General features: G+C 51.4%; 4 protein-coding genes across 4 annotated transcripts; 3 read left to right on the top strand and 1 right to left on the bottom strand.

The window, feature by feature from the left end:
- Positions 1–1,532: 1,532 nt before the first annotated feature.
- HRG_00004 (uncharacterized protein) lies at positions 1,533–2,231 on the top strand (the record flags this gene model as incomplete). Its single annotated transcript, XM_044858475.1, has 1 exon — positions 1,533–2,231. The coding sequence occupies one exon, from the start codon at positions 1,533–1,535 to the stop codon at positions 2,229–2,231; it is 699 nt and encodes a 232-aa protein (XP_044724875.1).
- Positions 2,232–6,404: 4,173 nt separating this feature from the next.
- Positions 6,405–6,650, top strand: HRG_00003 (uncharacterized protein; the record flags this gene model as incomplete). The annotated part of the gene is made up of 1 exon (XM_044858474.1): positions 6,405–6,650. One exon carries the CDS (start codon positions 6,405–6,407, stop codon positions 6,648–6,650), a length of 246 nt encoding a protein of 81 aa, XP_044724874.1.
- A 1,423-nt stretch (positions 6,651–8,073) lies between these two features.
- On the bottom strand, positions 8,074–9,042 carry HRG_00002 (DDE superfamily endonuclease domain-containing protein; the record flags this gene model as incomplete). The annotated part of the gene is made up of 1 exon (XM_044858473.1): positions 8,074–9,042. The coding sequence occupies one exon, from the start codon at positions 9,040–9,042 to the stop codon at positions 8,074–8,076; it is 969 nt and encodes a 322-aa protein (XP_044724873.1).
- Positions 9,043–9,523: 481 nt separating this feature from the next.
- Positions 9,524–11,118, top strand: HRG_00001 (PIG-X / PBN1 domain-containing protein; the record flags this gene model as incomplete). The annotated part of the gene is made up of 3 exons (XM_044858472.1): positions 9,524–9,819; positions 9,874–9,931; positions 9,988–11,118. The coding sequence occupies 3 exons, from the start codon at positions 9,524–9,526 to the stop codon at positions 11,116–11,118; spliced, it is 1,485 nt and encodes a 494-aa protein (XP_044724872.1).
- Between the last annotated feature and the right edge of the window lie 2,843 nt (positions 11,119–13,961).

Raw genomic sequence — 13,961 nt, 5'->3', positions numbered from 1 at the left:
TTTTAATACCTTATATATATATTCGGCAACGTATAGGAGCGGGAGAAAGCATAAGATAGGCTATAAACCCTTAAGTAGAGGGATAGGTAGAGATAGTTGAGAAGACACTTGAGGAGCTCAGGCTCAAGCCAAAGCTTCTCGCCATTACGGGAGACAACGCCGCCAACAACGGCACGCTCTATTATTTGAAGACCAGACCACATTCCAATTTCCGGGCAAGCTGGTAGATGGTGTGAATATACCCTCATTGTTTGTGTATATGCTAATCTGCGTTCAGGCGAGAATCCTCCTCCTCAACCCCCTGCTCCGGCGGAAGTTCCCACCGAGGCTACTACCGAGGCTCCCGCCGAACCTCCTACCCCCCAAACCTCCTGCCTCCCAAGCCGATAAGTCTGCGATATCAACCCCCTGTCCAGATACAATGGAGGCTTCGGAGGATTGAGGCTCTACAAGTGTGTAACTGTGTACAATCGCGGATTCGAACGCGTTGGACCGATATATTTTGAGGATTCGGCAGAGCTTTTGAAAGTGCTTATTTTCGGTCCATTTGCCTAGGACGGGCGGATCAGTATTTATGTAAGTTAATTTTTGTAATATTCGAGATTATCGAGAGACTTCCCAGAAGGCTATAAAACCATATACTACTTATTGGCGTTTTCGAGGTATCTTTGCAATCGCTTAGGTACACACCAAATTCACTTCGTTTAGGGGATTCCTTCAAACTATTCATGAATGGCCTGAATTGGCCCAAACCCAACTTGAATCGCGAAAATTGGAGCTTGAAGATTTTGAATCAAGATCCAAAAAATTCAATTCATTTGATTCATCCTTCATTCAAAATCTTCAAAAAATTCACCTTCGTCTATCACCCCTACGGATGGCACCTGTTTGTCTTCATGAACTTGTTGCTTCTCTGACTCGCAATGGTTCATGATTTGCGGCGTCCACCGGACTAGTGCGGGATATGCGCGACGTTCGCCGTAGAACATTACTAAGGCTGTCAGCTAGGAGACATGTATGCTTGCTCCTGCAAACGCGGGGGGCATACATTGTCGCCTTCCTCATGTGTTGGTAGAGTCCTAAGTCTCCCTAGCTAGTAACCCTCAAAAATCGCGACTTGCTCGGTACCGTAGACATGGCGGCGCCCTTGATAGGACCAACAAATGCCCTTGAGTCGGTCGACTAGGTTATTAGTCGCCTCAGCACCGAATAGGTAGCAACAACGTCTCGCCGGCCAGATGATTCAAGAGACCGGCCTATCATTCCTCACAACTAAGATTACTAGGAGTCAGACGTGGGATGCGATCAATGCTATCCTCATCACCGGTACTGTTGAGAGATGGTTCGTGGTATGAGATTAGACTTGGAATCAATTATAAATAGTTCTTAATTCCCCAGCTACTGATAAATGAAAAACTCATTCCACTCTCAACACCTTCACTAACATCCATCCATCAATTGGAACCAAACAATCTTTTCCTCAACACTCTTTATCAACATTATTGCGCCGCCCTCACCAAAGCGAGAGGACCATGCGTTTCTCAGCCATCCTGGCCACCAGCTTGATGGGCCTCGCTCTTGCGTCCCCGGCCCCTACGCCACGTGATGAGAGTGGCCTGGTATCTGGGTCACCGGGAAGCCCTTCCCAGACACCGGCCGACTCTGGTGCCCAGCCTACTTCATCATTGAACTCCGATTTACCGACGCCGAGGTCAGGCAACGCCGAGGAAGATGATCCTTGCCCTTCTGAGCTAGAGGCCTGGAAGCAGTGCTGGGATGAGATCATCGTGCAGAGCGAAGAGAGCAATCCGGCAGACGGAAACGAAGAGAACATGCCGACAGAAGAACCCCAAAAGACCAACAAAAACCTCCGACGGGCACGCAGAGGACTCTGCGATGGCGTCGAGGATCCTACCCAATGCTTCAAACTCTTGCCTAGTTGCTTGTTCCCGAACAAGGGTCTCGATGGGACACGTAACTGTATCGACGAAAAGCTCCAAGCGGCCAAGGGGAACAACCTGCGACGGGCGGCGCGTGGCTCAAAGCTGAACTGTGACGCCTTTAACGGCGACTTTGGGAAGTGTAGACGGGAATGGCACGGCTGCCTGTTCCCCAACAAGGGTCTCAGAGAGGCCGAGAATTGTCTCCAGGCGGGAGGAAAAGCAGCCTATAAGGCGTTGAAGAAGTCAGCCCAGACTTCGAAATCGATCGATCGAAATTTCCGAGCCTGAGTCAACCTGAGATGGTGCAAGGAGGATAGGGTCATGGGACGGTCTTGTCGGATAAATTTCTTCTTTGCATGTAGCTACATGGACACCTTTTTCTAACCAGTTTTTCTTAACGCGACAGCGCGAAATTTCACTTACAGCATGAGCCATGTGTTCCTCCGTGTTTCTCCAGGAGGGAGGCGAAATTATCGAGCCCCCACTGTGCCTTGACCACGATATCGGCTGGAAAGGGATTGGATGGCCTAGACTCGGCGACGTGCTTGTTAGATATGGTCGTTGCTGTCATATAAGGCGGCTTAGACAGAAAGGCCGAGTGCTCTGCGCGCCCAACTATGACAGCCTGTAAGGGCGACTACTCGTTCTTTGCCAGGAAGAGGGAAGAATGCAGGCGTCTAAGCTACAATGTAGCCGCATCTAGGCTGCTCTCATCTTTCTTCTGTACAAAGGCTTTCCCACGCAAAGTCGAGGGCTTTACTTCATGGAAAGGACGCCAACAGGAGTCAAGACTAAGACGACGTAATAGAAAGGAGACTGTCACGTATTGCACAACGTGCCCTATATAGCAGTTGTTAAGACAGGGTCAGTATAACAAAGGCTACCTGCCTGCTACATACTTCCAACTTGCTGGAACATATTCCGCCTCATGTATTGAGCGGATTGTCCGACACGCCATTGGCGCCCGAATCGGCCGTGCTGATGGGATCGCGCTGGACGATGTCACGTCTCCTGGCTTCCGCGGCGACCATCAATGGGGTCGTCTCGTATAGGCCGGGGAATCCCGTTTGGCTCAACTACGGCCGTCGGAGCTGGTGTCGGGGCTGATAATGAGGGGGCGAGAAGGGTCCTCCTGCAGACCCAGGCTTGATCCCTAAAGCCTCTACGAAAACCTTTGGTACACTCTTGTGGGCTGAGACAGAAAGCGCCACTGAGACATATTGCTAGATGGGTGGTTGTCGCCACCGGTTAACGCGTCCTGCTAAGAGCAGCGTACACAAGAAATGCTCCCTGAGGTGGCTTCTCAGAGGGGGGGCAGTGGCACCGCATTTTGAGGAGGTGGATTCAGCCTTTGAGTAGAATGAGACATAATCTTGTAAGCACAGGGTATATCCAGATCATGTCTCGGACTTGATCGCCATCACCGGAGGCACAAAAACATGTCCCCTGTATAACCTTAGCCTTAAGCCACCTGCTGTATGCCACGTCAGTTTTCTTCGTTAGCAGCTTCCGCTCGATCTCCCTGATCTGCAGCTATCATAATCTTCAGACCCTTCCTAGGTCCCCAAGGACGGGTTCTGGTCCGGCAGATAGTTCTTAGCAGAGATCCCATGCTGCAGCTTCATTACTTATATTTTGAGCGTTCGAGATCTGATCCTCTCAAACCTTCCTCTCGACAAAATTCCTGCGAGGCACATTGTTGTCGTGTTCTCCTGAACGCGCAGTGAGTGGCTTTATCCCGGTTACACGAGGAAGTTGACGATACGGTACTTTCTATTTAGTTCCTGAACCACCACCCCGGTGACCAACCCAAGACATCTCGGTGACGACTCAGAAAGGCTAACATTACGTACTAAGTCCTTTTATGCCCCTGTTCTCACGGTCAGCAACTATTGGGACCGGAGGTCCCCGCCGGCTCCAAGCGTTGAAATGTGCGCACTTGGCCCCTTATTATTCTTCGGTTAACTAAATGACAAACGAAGTCGGGAGTAATTATTTCAGCCGTTGATTGATGTCAGGCACAATTGTCCACTTGACGGTGCCCTTATACCTACTGTTCCAGTCCACACCAAATTTCATCTCGCACGCGGGATCGCCCCGCAAACCACGCGGCGTAAAGGTTATGTAAACGCCATCCCCCAGCCCTTGGCCGCAACCCGTCGAGCATCGTCAAGGGCTCGGTATCGGGATGACCACCACTTGCAGGGTCAAGGACAACATGGCCAGCGAGCCACGTCGGCAGACCGAAGGCAGACGATGTCACCAAACGTAAGCATGAAGCCGGGGCCGTCCGTGGCCATGTCAATGATGTCGAGAATCTCAGTCTCAACATACTGGCCCTCGCTTACGTAGCATGCCTGGGAGGCGCTTATGAAGAGGACGCTGTCTAAAACAAGGCCGTGGTTGCGGTAAGTTAGTCTGGAACACCAGTCTAGAACACGCTGCTGTCCCCCTTTCTCTCACCTAGCGCCGCATAAGCGATAAAGGCGCTCTCGGTCCTCAAGGCAAATGCATAGCACCGCAACTGCGGCTTCACCAGCGGTCCCGTGAGAATAAATCCATTCACGCATTGCTGCGCATCAACGCAAGCCACACTCGTACGCAACGTGTATCTGCACAAGGGGAAAACAGTCGGCCGGCATGTTTTCCGCATCACCCGAGGCGCACGAAAAGACGATAAGCCATGGCCGGCCATCGACGCATCTGGGCGAGTCGATATCCGTGACAAAACCCGGGCGCCGCAGTCTGTCGTGGAAGCGCCCTCGCAGTCGGTGTGACATCGACGACAACGAGCATGGCCGCTGCAAAGATGAAGCGCGTATGCCTCGTTGGCGATACATTTACGCGGCGCTCACCGTGCCCGGCCTCGCCGCCGCTTCGGCGCATTTCTACTTACTTTCGTTGGCGGGCGGCGAGCTCGACTGGATGAAGCAGAACATGGCCAGGCTGGGGATCCAGCTTATTCTCAGCGTGCTGTTGTACAGTGCCGCCATGACGCTCGTCTACACTCTGCGGTTGCCGACTGCCTGGCGCATCGCGCTCGGCGTTACGCTGTTCGCTGAACTGGCAATGCTCCGGGCGGCCGACCGGGGCGAGTCGTTCCCTCAACACGGCGGCTACAACATGCTTGTGTTCCTTTTCCTTGGCGTGCCTCTGAATCTCGTCTTGCTTGGCATCGTGCTACTCTACCGTGGCTCGCGCCATTTCTGGCGCATCATCGGCACCACTGTCGTCTCGCTGCTGCTGTTAATGGGCGCGACCCTTATTTGCCAGAAAGCACGCTGGCGAGACGGATTCCTCGGGCGGCGTTACCAGGCCGATGCAGCGACGTGTCGGTTCCTCGAGCCAAACTGGCCATTCATCGACCTGCTGCCGGAGGGGGCGCAAAACTTCTGGACTGGCTCTCAGGCCTGCCCGCCGCTGTCCGTCGACTTCGATGCGCAGCTCGCGCAGGAGGATGGACTCCTGACCATCGACGGATGCCCGGACGGAGTGCCAGTCTCGTACGATGTGCTGCCCGACACGCGCAGCTGGTCCGCCCTCGAGAAGCAAAAGCATGTCATGAATCGGCTGATTGTCCGCCGCACGCTTCGTCGGGACTACACGGGGCCGGTGCACCTCGACACGCGATCGACCGAGACGGTTATTGCGCGGTGCGGCGCAGACGAGAAGCTGCTGCTGCGCATCGCTCGCACGCTGCCGCCGGCGCATCGGAGCACGAGGGGTGTCGAGACGCAGCGGCCCAACATCCTGCTGCTCTACTTTGACGCTGTTTCCCGCCGTCATTTCCATCGACGGCTGCGGCGCACTTCTAAGCTAATCGAAGAGCTACACGAGCGCGGCCGACGCCGCCTATACCAGTTCTTCCGCTCGCACGCCGTGGGCTTCAACACCGAGGACAACAGTCGTGGGCTGTACACGGGCACAACGGAGCGCAGCCCCGTCGACCCTGTGTGGCAGCAGTTTCGCGACGCGGGCTACGTGGTTGCGCGCACCGACACGAGCTGCGAGGACTGGTCGTCGCGGTACCAAGGGCGCAATACATCGATGGCGGCACTGGACCATGAGATGCTGGGGCCGGCGTGCCTGCCGCCTTATTACGCGCTCCAGGGCGACGCATACGGCAACCTAAACGGGCCCTTCAGCATCAAGCGCCGGTGCGCCTTCGGCGACTATGTGCATGCGTGGAACTTTGCGTTTGCTCGGCGCGTGCGCGAAGTGTACCCCGATCGTCCGTGGCTGCTGTCGGTCAACTTCATCGAGGGCCACGAGGGAACGGGCGAGGTGCTCGCGACCGTCGACGACCAGCTGCATGACTTTGTGGCCGAGCTCCGCGACGGCGGCACGCTGGACAAGACGCTGGTGCTCTTCTACGCCGACCACGGGCTGCACATGGGCCTCAACTTCCTATTCACGCAGAACGGCCGCGTCGAGCACCAGAACCCGGTACTGCACGCGCTGATGCCGGCGCACGTGGCATCACAGCTGCGCGCCCGCGACGGCAGCGACGGGCTGCTGGCCAACGAGCAGGCGCTCGTTACGCCCTTTAACACGCACGCAACGCTGCGAGTGCTGGCCGACACCAAGCAGTGGCCGCCGTCGCGAGACTCTCCATACTGGGACAAGTCGCTGTTCGAGGCGCAGCCGCGGAACCTCACGTGCGCGACGGCAGGCATCGCGCAGGAATATTGTCGATGCGAAGAATAGACGCTGGCAAGCCCTTGCATGCGTTAGCGGCGATAACCTATCCGGCAGAAACGAAGAAGCAAAGCAAAGAGAGGTCATTCGGGCGTGAAGCAGCCAAGTTATTATTATGTTGGGGACAGTCACAGGCACCCCCCAGCAAAAATGTGTACGTAGTTATGTACGCTGGCCTGTCGCAGAGGAAGTTGATGATTGCGGGCCCAAGCTGTGGGCGCGGGCACGAGCCTTGAGGGCTCGTGCCGCTCAGACTTACTAAGCTAGGCTGGCCCAATCAGGGGCTAGCTGCACTCAACAATCTACGCCTTCATCATTCGGACCCTCCAATTTGACGGGTCTGGGTCTGTCTCAGCTCCAGGGCGGAAACGGCATGTTTGATAGTGCGTCATGAGCAGTAATAAAGGGATTAACGTAATCCACCCCCTTCCCGGTCAGACCCCCTACTCGGTCAAAAATTCCCCACCGACTAGACCCGCACCTTACGCGAGACAAACGGAGCACAATACCACGACATATTTACTCCAAGAGACAAGTAACTCGATTAGGACTATCTATTACACGTACGGGCAGTGTGTTCAAAAGACCTGCACTTACTACACCGTGGTGGTGCACGCTGTCTTGGGACACTCAGCTCTTCTATAAGTCGTTGGTCCCGCTCCTTCTTCCCGCCGTCGCTTGGCCCGCTCATCTTCCTTTGCTCTCTGTTTCTTGACCCGCTCCTCTTCCTTTCTCGCCGTAGCTTGAACCATTCCTCGTTCTCTTGTCGCCGTCGCTCGGCCCGCTCTTCTCCTTCTTGTCGTCGCTTGGCCCGCTCGTCCTTCTCTCGCCGGCGCTTAGTCCTCTCCTCTTCTTCCACTCTCCGTCGCTTAACCCGCTCTTCTTCTTCTTCTCTCCGTTGCTTTATCCTAACCGTGCCCTCTGCAACCGATAGAGTACCGCCGTCGCCAATGTATTCACGGCGCTGTTCTTTCTCTGCTTTCGCCGCTGGTTTTCTGACCGAAGTTGCCGGTTTTCGTCGGCAAGGAGGGCGGCGCTGTGCATGGCCATTTGACATCCTTTGATAAGCTGGTTGATAGCTTGTGAAACTGGCGAGTCTGTATTTTGTGGCCGGCGTTGAAGAAGCCTTTCGGCGTGAGTGGTAAGCTGGTTGACGTTATGCGGAGTCTTGGCTGCTTCCAGGCTCTTGTTGGGACTTGAGTATTCTTGTCGCCGTGATCGTTACCGACTTTGTCAACCTGAACTTGTAACCGCGATAATACTCTGTTTGGGTCAAACGGAAAAAGGCCTGTTGCCATAAATCCGCTTCGGATATTCGACGGCGAAAGTGCTTGTCGGCGAGCGTCTAAGTACATGGGAAGGAAGTCCTGCTTGTCGATATGATGGATCCCAGCGAGCATTTTCTCTTGAACCTTTCGGCCGTATATGGTTTTCAACGGCGAAAAGCACCGACATCAAGAGGCTGCAAGAGATGTGAGGAATGTGCAGGCATTTGGAGTACTACGATGGAATTGGCCGTACAGTACTTGTCAAATTCCGGCGTGACGTGACTGCCGTGCCCGTCGAGAATAAGAAGTCGATGCGTACCAACCGTACGGCGCCGTGTATTCGGATCAAAGACTTCCTTTAACCAATTCAAAGCAAGGTCGTCGGAAGTCCAGCCATTCTCACTAACGGCGATATGCCAGTCATCGGGCACTCCTGATTCGTACCAGCTTGCTTGGTGTAACTTGCCCTGGAAGATAACCTTCGCCGGTAAAGCCCAACCTTGGCAGTTGATAGACTCGATCACAGTAACCCATTCTCGATTTCCAGGCTGCGTGAGTACTGCCCGACCTCGCCGGTCAGACCGGGTAAGGACTCGCCGTTGCAGCGACTCCCATTTGAAACCCCGTCTCATCAAAGTTATAGACATCCTCGTCAAGAATCCCCCATTTCTGTTTCGTCGCCGCGACTCGATCGTACCATCCTTGGATCTTTTGGGGGTCTTCGCATTTGGCTCGTTGGTAGTCGTATCGGCGAGAGTACTTTGCCTTGATTTCGCCGTGGCGGCCAACAAACTTCCGCACCCAGTTTTCCCCGACAGGATCTTTGCCTCGCTCGAAAGCAATAAGTTGGCCATCCGACGAGTGTAAGCCACTGTCGGCGGCATCCCTCGCTCGTCCATCGACAAGATCCATTGTACCAGGGCAGTCTCTTCCGTCGCCGTCAACTTCAGGTTGTTCATCTGAACGTCGCGTCGGCGAATGACACCGCGCAGTCGATCAGATACTGTCGATTGAGGGACGTCGTATGCGGCCGCAGCCTTGCGGGTACTTTTGAATTGGCCCTGCTGATAGGCCCTGACGGCGAGCAGGACCCGTTCTTCGCGTGGAACCGATTGGTCTCCCGTTGCCGTCATAGTGCTCGGTTTGTCTTGCCATAAGTGTGGGTCGCCGCGTGGAGACTTTTTCTGACCGAGTAGGGGGTCTGACCGGGAAGGGGGTGGATTACGTTAGGGCCTGTTCCTACCAGGGAGAAAGAACGTGAACAGACTAAGAGATTGATTAATAAGGTCTATGTCTCTCTCTGTCTCCTCGCCCCAAAAGATGGGCCTTTTTGTACCCCTCTTTGCCCCTGATGACCACTTCTCATTACAGTGGTCCTACTTCCTTCCTCCCAGGGTAGCTCGGGGCACCCCGTGAGCTTGCCCGTCTGCAGCTTCGGCCAGCCGTCGACATCAGGCCGGCCTGACCTTGAGACCTCAACTGCCAAATACACGCCCATTCTCTGCCCCAGAGAGTACCCAATATTGCGGTAGAACCGGTTGAACTGCAATTCCACCGTCGCTACAACGCCCAAGCTGTCGCTGAGCTTCCCTTGGGCGCAACGGACAGGCAACTATGCGCGAAACAGTCACCTTTGTCTACCCCCCAGACGGCGCTGTCGACCCCAAGGCCTTTCATGTCCAGCCAGCTGGCCTCCTGGGCCCCGCGGCCGACGTTGTGCGCCAAGACCGCTTGACGGTCGGCCTGGACCAACTGCCGCCGGACATTGCCAGCCTGCTTCAGGGCTACCACGCGCTTCATCTAACGTGGACGAGCCCTCACGCCTACGACACGCTCGAGCCCTTTAGCTCCCGTCAGTCGCCCGGTCTGCGTGTCTTCTTGACGCCCTCAGCCAAACGAGCACATGATCCGTTGGTCGCCTCGGTCTGCGCTGCATCAGCCGCATCATGCTAACGACTCCGCAGAGTGAAGCTATGCGAGATGCTGCAGATAATGGGGCCTCTGGACTGCATGACCACAGAGGTACATTTAATACAATGGATAAACTCGCCCTGACCTTGCTGACTTGACGGGCCCAGGCATGGACCGCCGCTCACACGACTGAGCGCGGCGTCTGGGGGCCCTTGTCCTTTTACCAACAACTGGAACACCTCTCCGCCTCTGTCGAATCGGCAACCCGCGACCTTTGCCCAGACACAGACTCCATCTGCCAATCTCGCCTGCGCACCTTGTACACGGCCGCCAGCTTGGACCTATCATACAGCTCGACCGATCGGGCTCTCTGGATTTCTGCCTTTTGGCCTTTGAGGGAGCATTCCATTACTGTCCTCGTCTTGCCAGGGAGGCAGACCGAGGTGGGCATCTTCACCAAGGACTCAGCACCTAATCTCGGGCCATATGGAGTTGGCCTTCACGGCATACTAAATGTTCTCGAAGACCAAAAGGAGCCCTCCCCCGCTCTATTTATCTTTCGCTCACGACATAAGCTATATAACGCGTCGTTTGCGTCAGAGTTTCTAAGGCCGATAGGCGTCCATCCAACGTTACAGTTTAAGCTAAGCACTAATAAGCCTCCGGTTCAAGACGCGGAGTGCGCTCCGTATGCATATCTCACGCTCCCTAAAACCATGTTTGCCAACCGTTACCACTTCGAGGATAAGATCTTCTTGGCGTCTAAGAACCTTAGTGCCTCTCGGTATACAACTCTGCCAGTTGAGCTAGAGGCTCCTGAGTATAACATCAAGACATGGGGGTCTAACGTCTTGCTTCAACTGGCGCCTCCTATCTCTAGCGACGAACAGATTTGGACCGCCCAAGTGCCACTTCACCTCCGCTATCTTAAGCCGAGGGCCTCCGGGTATACGCAAGTCGAGGTTCCCTACCCGGTCGTCTTTTGGGCATGCCAGCCGGGAGGCGACGAGGATCCTGCGAGCAACCCGTTTGATCGCCGTCATTTGGGGTACGATGAACTATTTAGTCCCGGCACCATATTTTGGCACGTTAGCCCTAAGCCCGAGGTGGGAAATCGGGTCATGAGTTCTATCACAGTTCCGGTTCTCAGGGAGGATAGTGCCGCGTGGGTTCGCCTGGGAACAACGGCCGCGATGGTCCTGGGTTGTGCATGGGTCATATGGAATCTCTTGGTCGCGTTGACGGCCCCGGCTCAGCAGGACCCGAAAAGGAAAGAGGCGAGACACAGAGTCAAATAAGATGAGGTTAAGCGGTGCCTCTGACGCCACGTGTAAATGACGGTGCTTGCCGTTTTTAGCCCCGGGTGGCTGATTCAACGGCCGGGAGTTGTTGAGATGGCAGGCCCTTCGTGACCGATGTTTGTATCCCCCGAAATCTGTCTCGACCGAGCGTCTGGACTGTCCTCTGCGGTTTTATCCATCTCAGCTTGGAACAGAATCTTACCACTGCGCCGTATTCGTATGAGCTGTCTTATAATTGTCTTTTCAAGCAGAGGCTTGAGAGCACAGTGGAAGAAATAGGGGCACAGAAAGGTGAATTTAGTGATGCATGTCTTGGTCTATCTATTGGGACAAGGGAGGGGCTTATATAGGTATAGTAACCATAAATAGCTAGCTAAAAGAGGACATTAAGATATTCCTATACTTAAGTTAGGCCTATATTATATCCTTAGGCTAGGGGAGTTATATTATATAGGCAGGCTCCCTGTTATAGGCTGCGCTCGTAGAGGGCTGAGGTTGCACCACAGCAACGGCGCCGAGGTCAATCCGATGTGGACCCACGCACGGGCAGAGCTCGACCCGAACTTGGGCCGAACAGCACCAGAACACGAGTCGAGCTAGGGACCAAGAAAGACTAGCAAGCAGCGCGACTAAGATAGAGTTTTCCTCCTTTCTCCTTAGCTTTAAATAAGTAAATTTTTTTTTATATTATTACTCGCATACAGCCTCTAGGGCTATAGCGAGGCTAATAGGGGCCTAGGCCCCTATTAGCAGTCCTAGCTAGCTATAGAGCCCGGGGGCTTATAACTAATTAGGAAAAGGGTAGCTATAAAGGTAAAGATAAAGGAAAGGTTAATCTAGTTCCTCCTACGCGGTGTTTTTCCCCCTTAAGGGCCGTAGGGCCCCTAGGTTACTCCTTTTTAAGCTACTTAGCTATCCCTATCTCTATCCTAGCTAAGAAGGTTAAAAGGGCTTCCCTTCCTTCCTTAAAGCTATAGAGAAGAGGTAGGCTAAGGGCCCCCTTCCGTCTCTTAGAGGTCTAGTAAAGGACCTCTCTTTCCCTCCTATAGTTCGGGTACCTTAGGATAAGGTGCCTTACCGTATACCTTCCTTAGCTATAGCGGTAATCGTCTCGGTCTACCTTATTAGTCCTTTTTAGGAAGGAAAATAAGAAGCCGGCCTTAAAGAGGAGCTAGTAAAAGGCCGAGAGGGTCGGCCTAGGCCTCCTTATAAGGTTATTTTCTAAGCTAAGGGCTAGGCGGGGGGTCTTTTAAATAAACGTATAGTACTTACCTAGGCCCTTAGCCCTAGGGCCTTTAGCTACCTCGGTAGCCTAGAGGCCCTTTTAGTAGTCTTTAATAGCCTACTAAACCTTTCTTTATAAGTAGCTAATAAAGACTAAAGGGGTCCCTTTAAATAAATAATTATTTAGCCTTATACTACTATATTAAGTTTATACTAGCTTATAATACTCCCTTATATATAACTATTAAGTCTATAGGGTATAAATATAGCTTCTTATACTTACTCTTCTTAATATACCTTCTTATTACCTTAGCTTTTTAAATAGTAAGGTAGTAAATAAAGGATTATTTAGTTTAATAAATATAAAGCTATTTTAGTATTAAATTTATTTACTTTACTATTTATTTAAGGATATTATTATTAAAGAAAGAAGGCTTTTAATAGTATTTTATAAAAAGGAGGTAAATATAATAAAACGTAATTTAGTTTAGTAATTAATATTATATACTATTTAAGTATATAGTATTAGTTACCTTTTATTATTAAAGAAATACTTAAATATTAGTTAATTAAAGTTATATAACTTACTTTTATTACTTAATTAATAGTTAAAAGCTATTATTATTAACCTATTTTATAAGAGATATAGCTATTATAAAGGTAAGTAAAAAGAATAGTATATAAAAGATAAAAACTAAGATTAAAAAAGATTAAATATAAAAAGAAGCCTTTTATATCCTTTCTCTTTAAGTCCTTAAGTTTATTACTTATACCCCTTTAAAGTATAGTTATATAACTTACTCTTTTACTTTAAAAAGAGTTAAACTTATTATTAATAAGGTTATATAACTTACTCTTACTACTTAATTAATAGTTATAAGTTATATCTAAAACCTTTTTTATAAAAAGAAGTATAATAAAGTATCTCTTTAAGTAGCTTAAGTACTGTAGTACTTTTACTAGTAATATTATTCTTTAAGATAAAAGTAATTTTAAAGGTAAGCCTTTTAATAGTATTATTATTATTATTAAGATTATACTAGGGACCTAGCTAGAGGTATCTAGAACTTTAATATTAAATAGGAAGGAAAAACTAAAGTACTTAAGGGAAAACCCTCCCCTCTTTTAGTATAGGTCTGCCTTAAACGAGGTCTTAGTAGTAGTACGTAAGAAATTTACGCCGGCTACCGCGGGCTTCTCCCGCGTATTTATATTTTAGCGTAGGCCCTCTTAGGCTATAGCCGCTTCTATCCTAAGCGGCCGCGGCCTAGGCTTAACAGCCTAGGCCTAGGGTTATAGGTAGTAGTCTCTCTTTAAAAGCCTAACTCGCGGGCGCCTACGTTTCCTATAGCTCTTACGTCGCTATTATATAGCCGTAGTTACGTCGGCCTATCGTTTAGTTAGTTAGTAGGATAGGTAATAGGGTTTTAGGTTTTAGGTTAGGTTAGGTTAGGTTTTAGGTTAGGTTTTAGGGTTAGGGTTTAGGTTAGGTTAGGTTAGGTTAGGTTAGGTTTAGGTTAGGTTAGGGTTTTAGGTTAGTTAGGTTAGGGTTAGAGGTGCTGATGAGTTCTCGTAACAGGACGCAATTAACCTTAGCAATACGTAACTGAACGAAG

This window comes from Hirsutella rhossiliensis, assembly GCF_020360975.1.
Source record: "Hirsutella rhossiliensis strain HR02 chromosome Unknown scaffold00001, whole genome shotgun sequence".
In the NCBI taxonomy this organism is placed as follows: Eukaryota; Fungi; Ascomycota; class Sordariomycetes; order Hypocreales; family Ophiocordycipitaceae; genus Hirsutella; species Hirsutella rhossiliensis.
The sequence above is the reverse complement of the archived record's forward strand: the minus strand, read 5'-3'. Positions and strand labels throughout refer to the sequence as shown.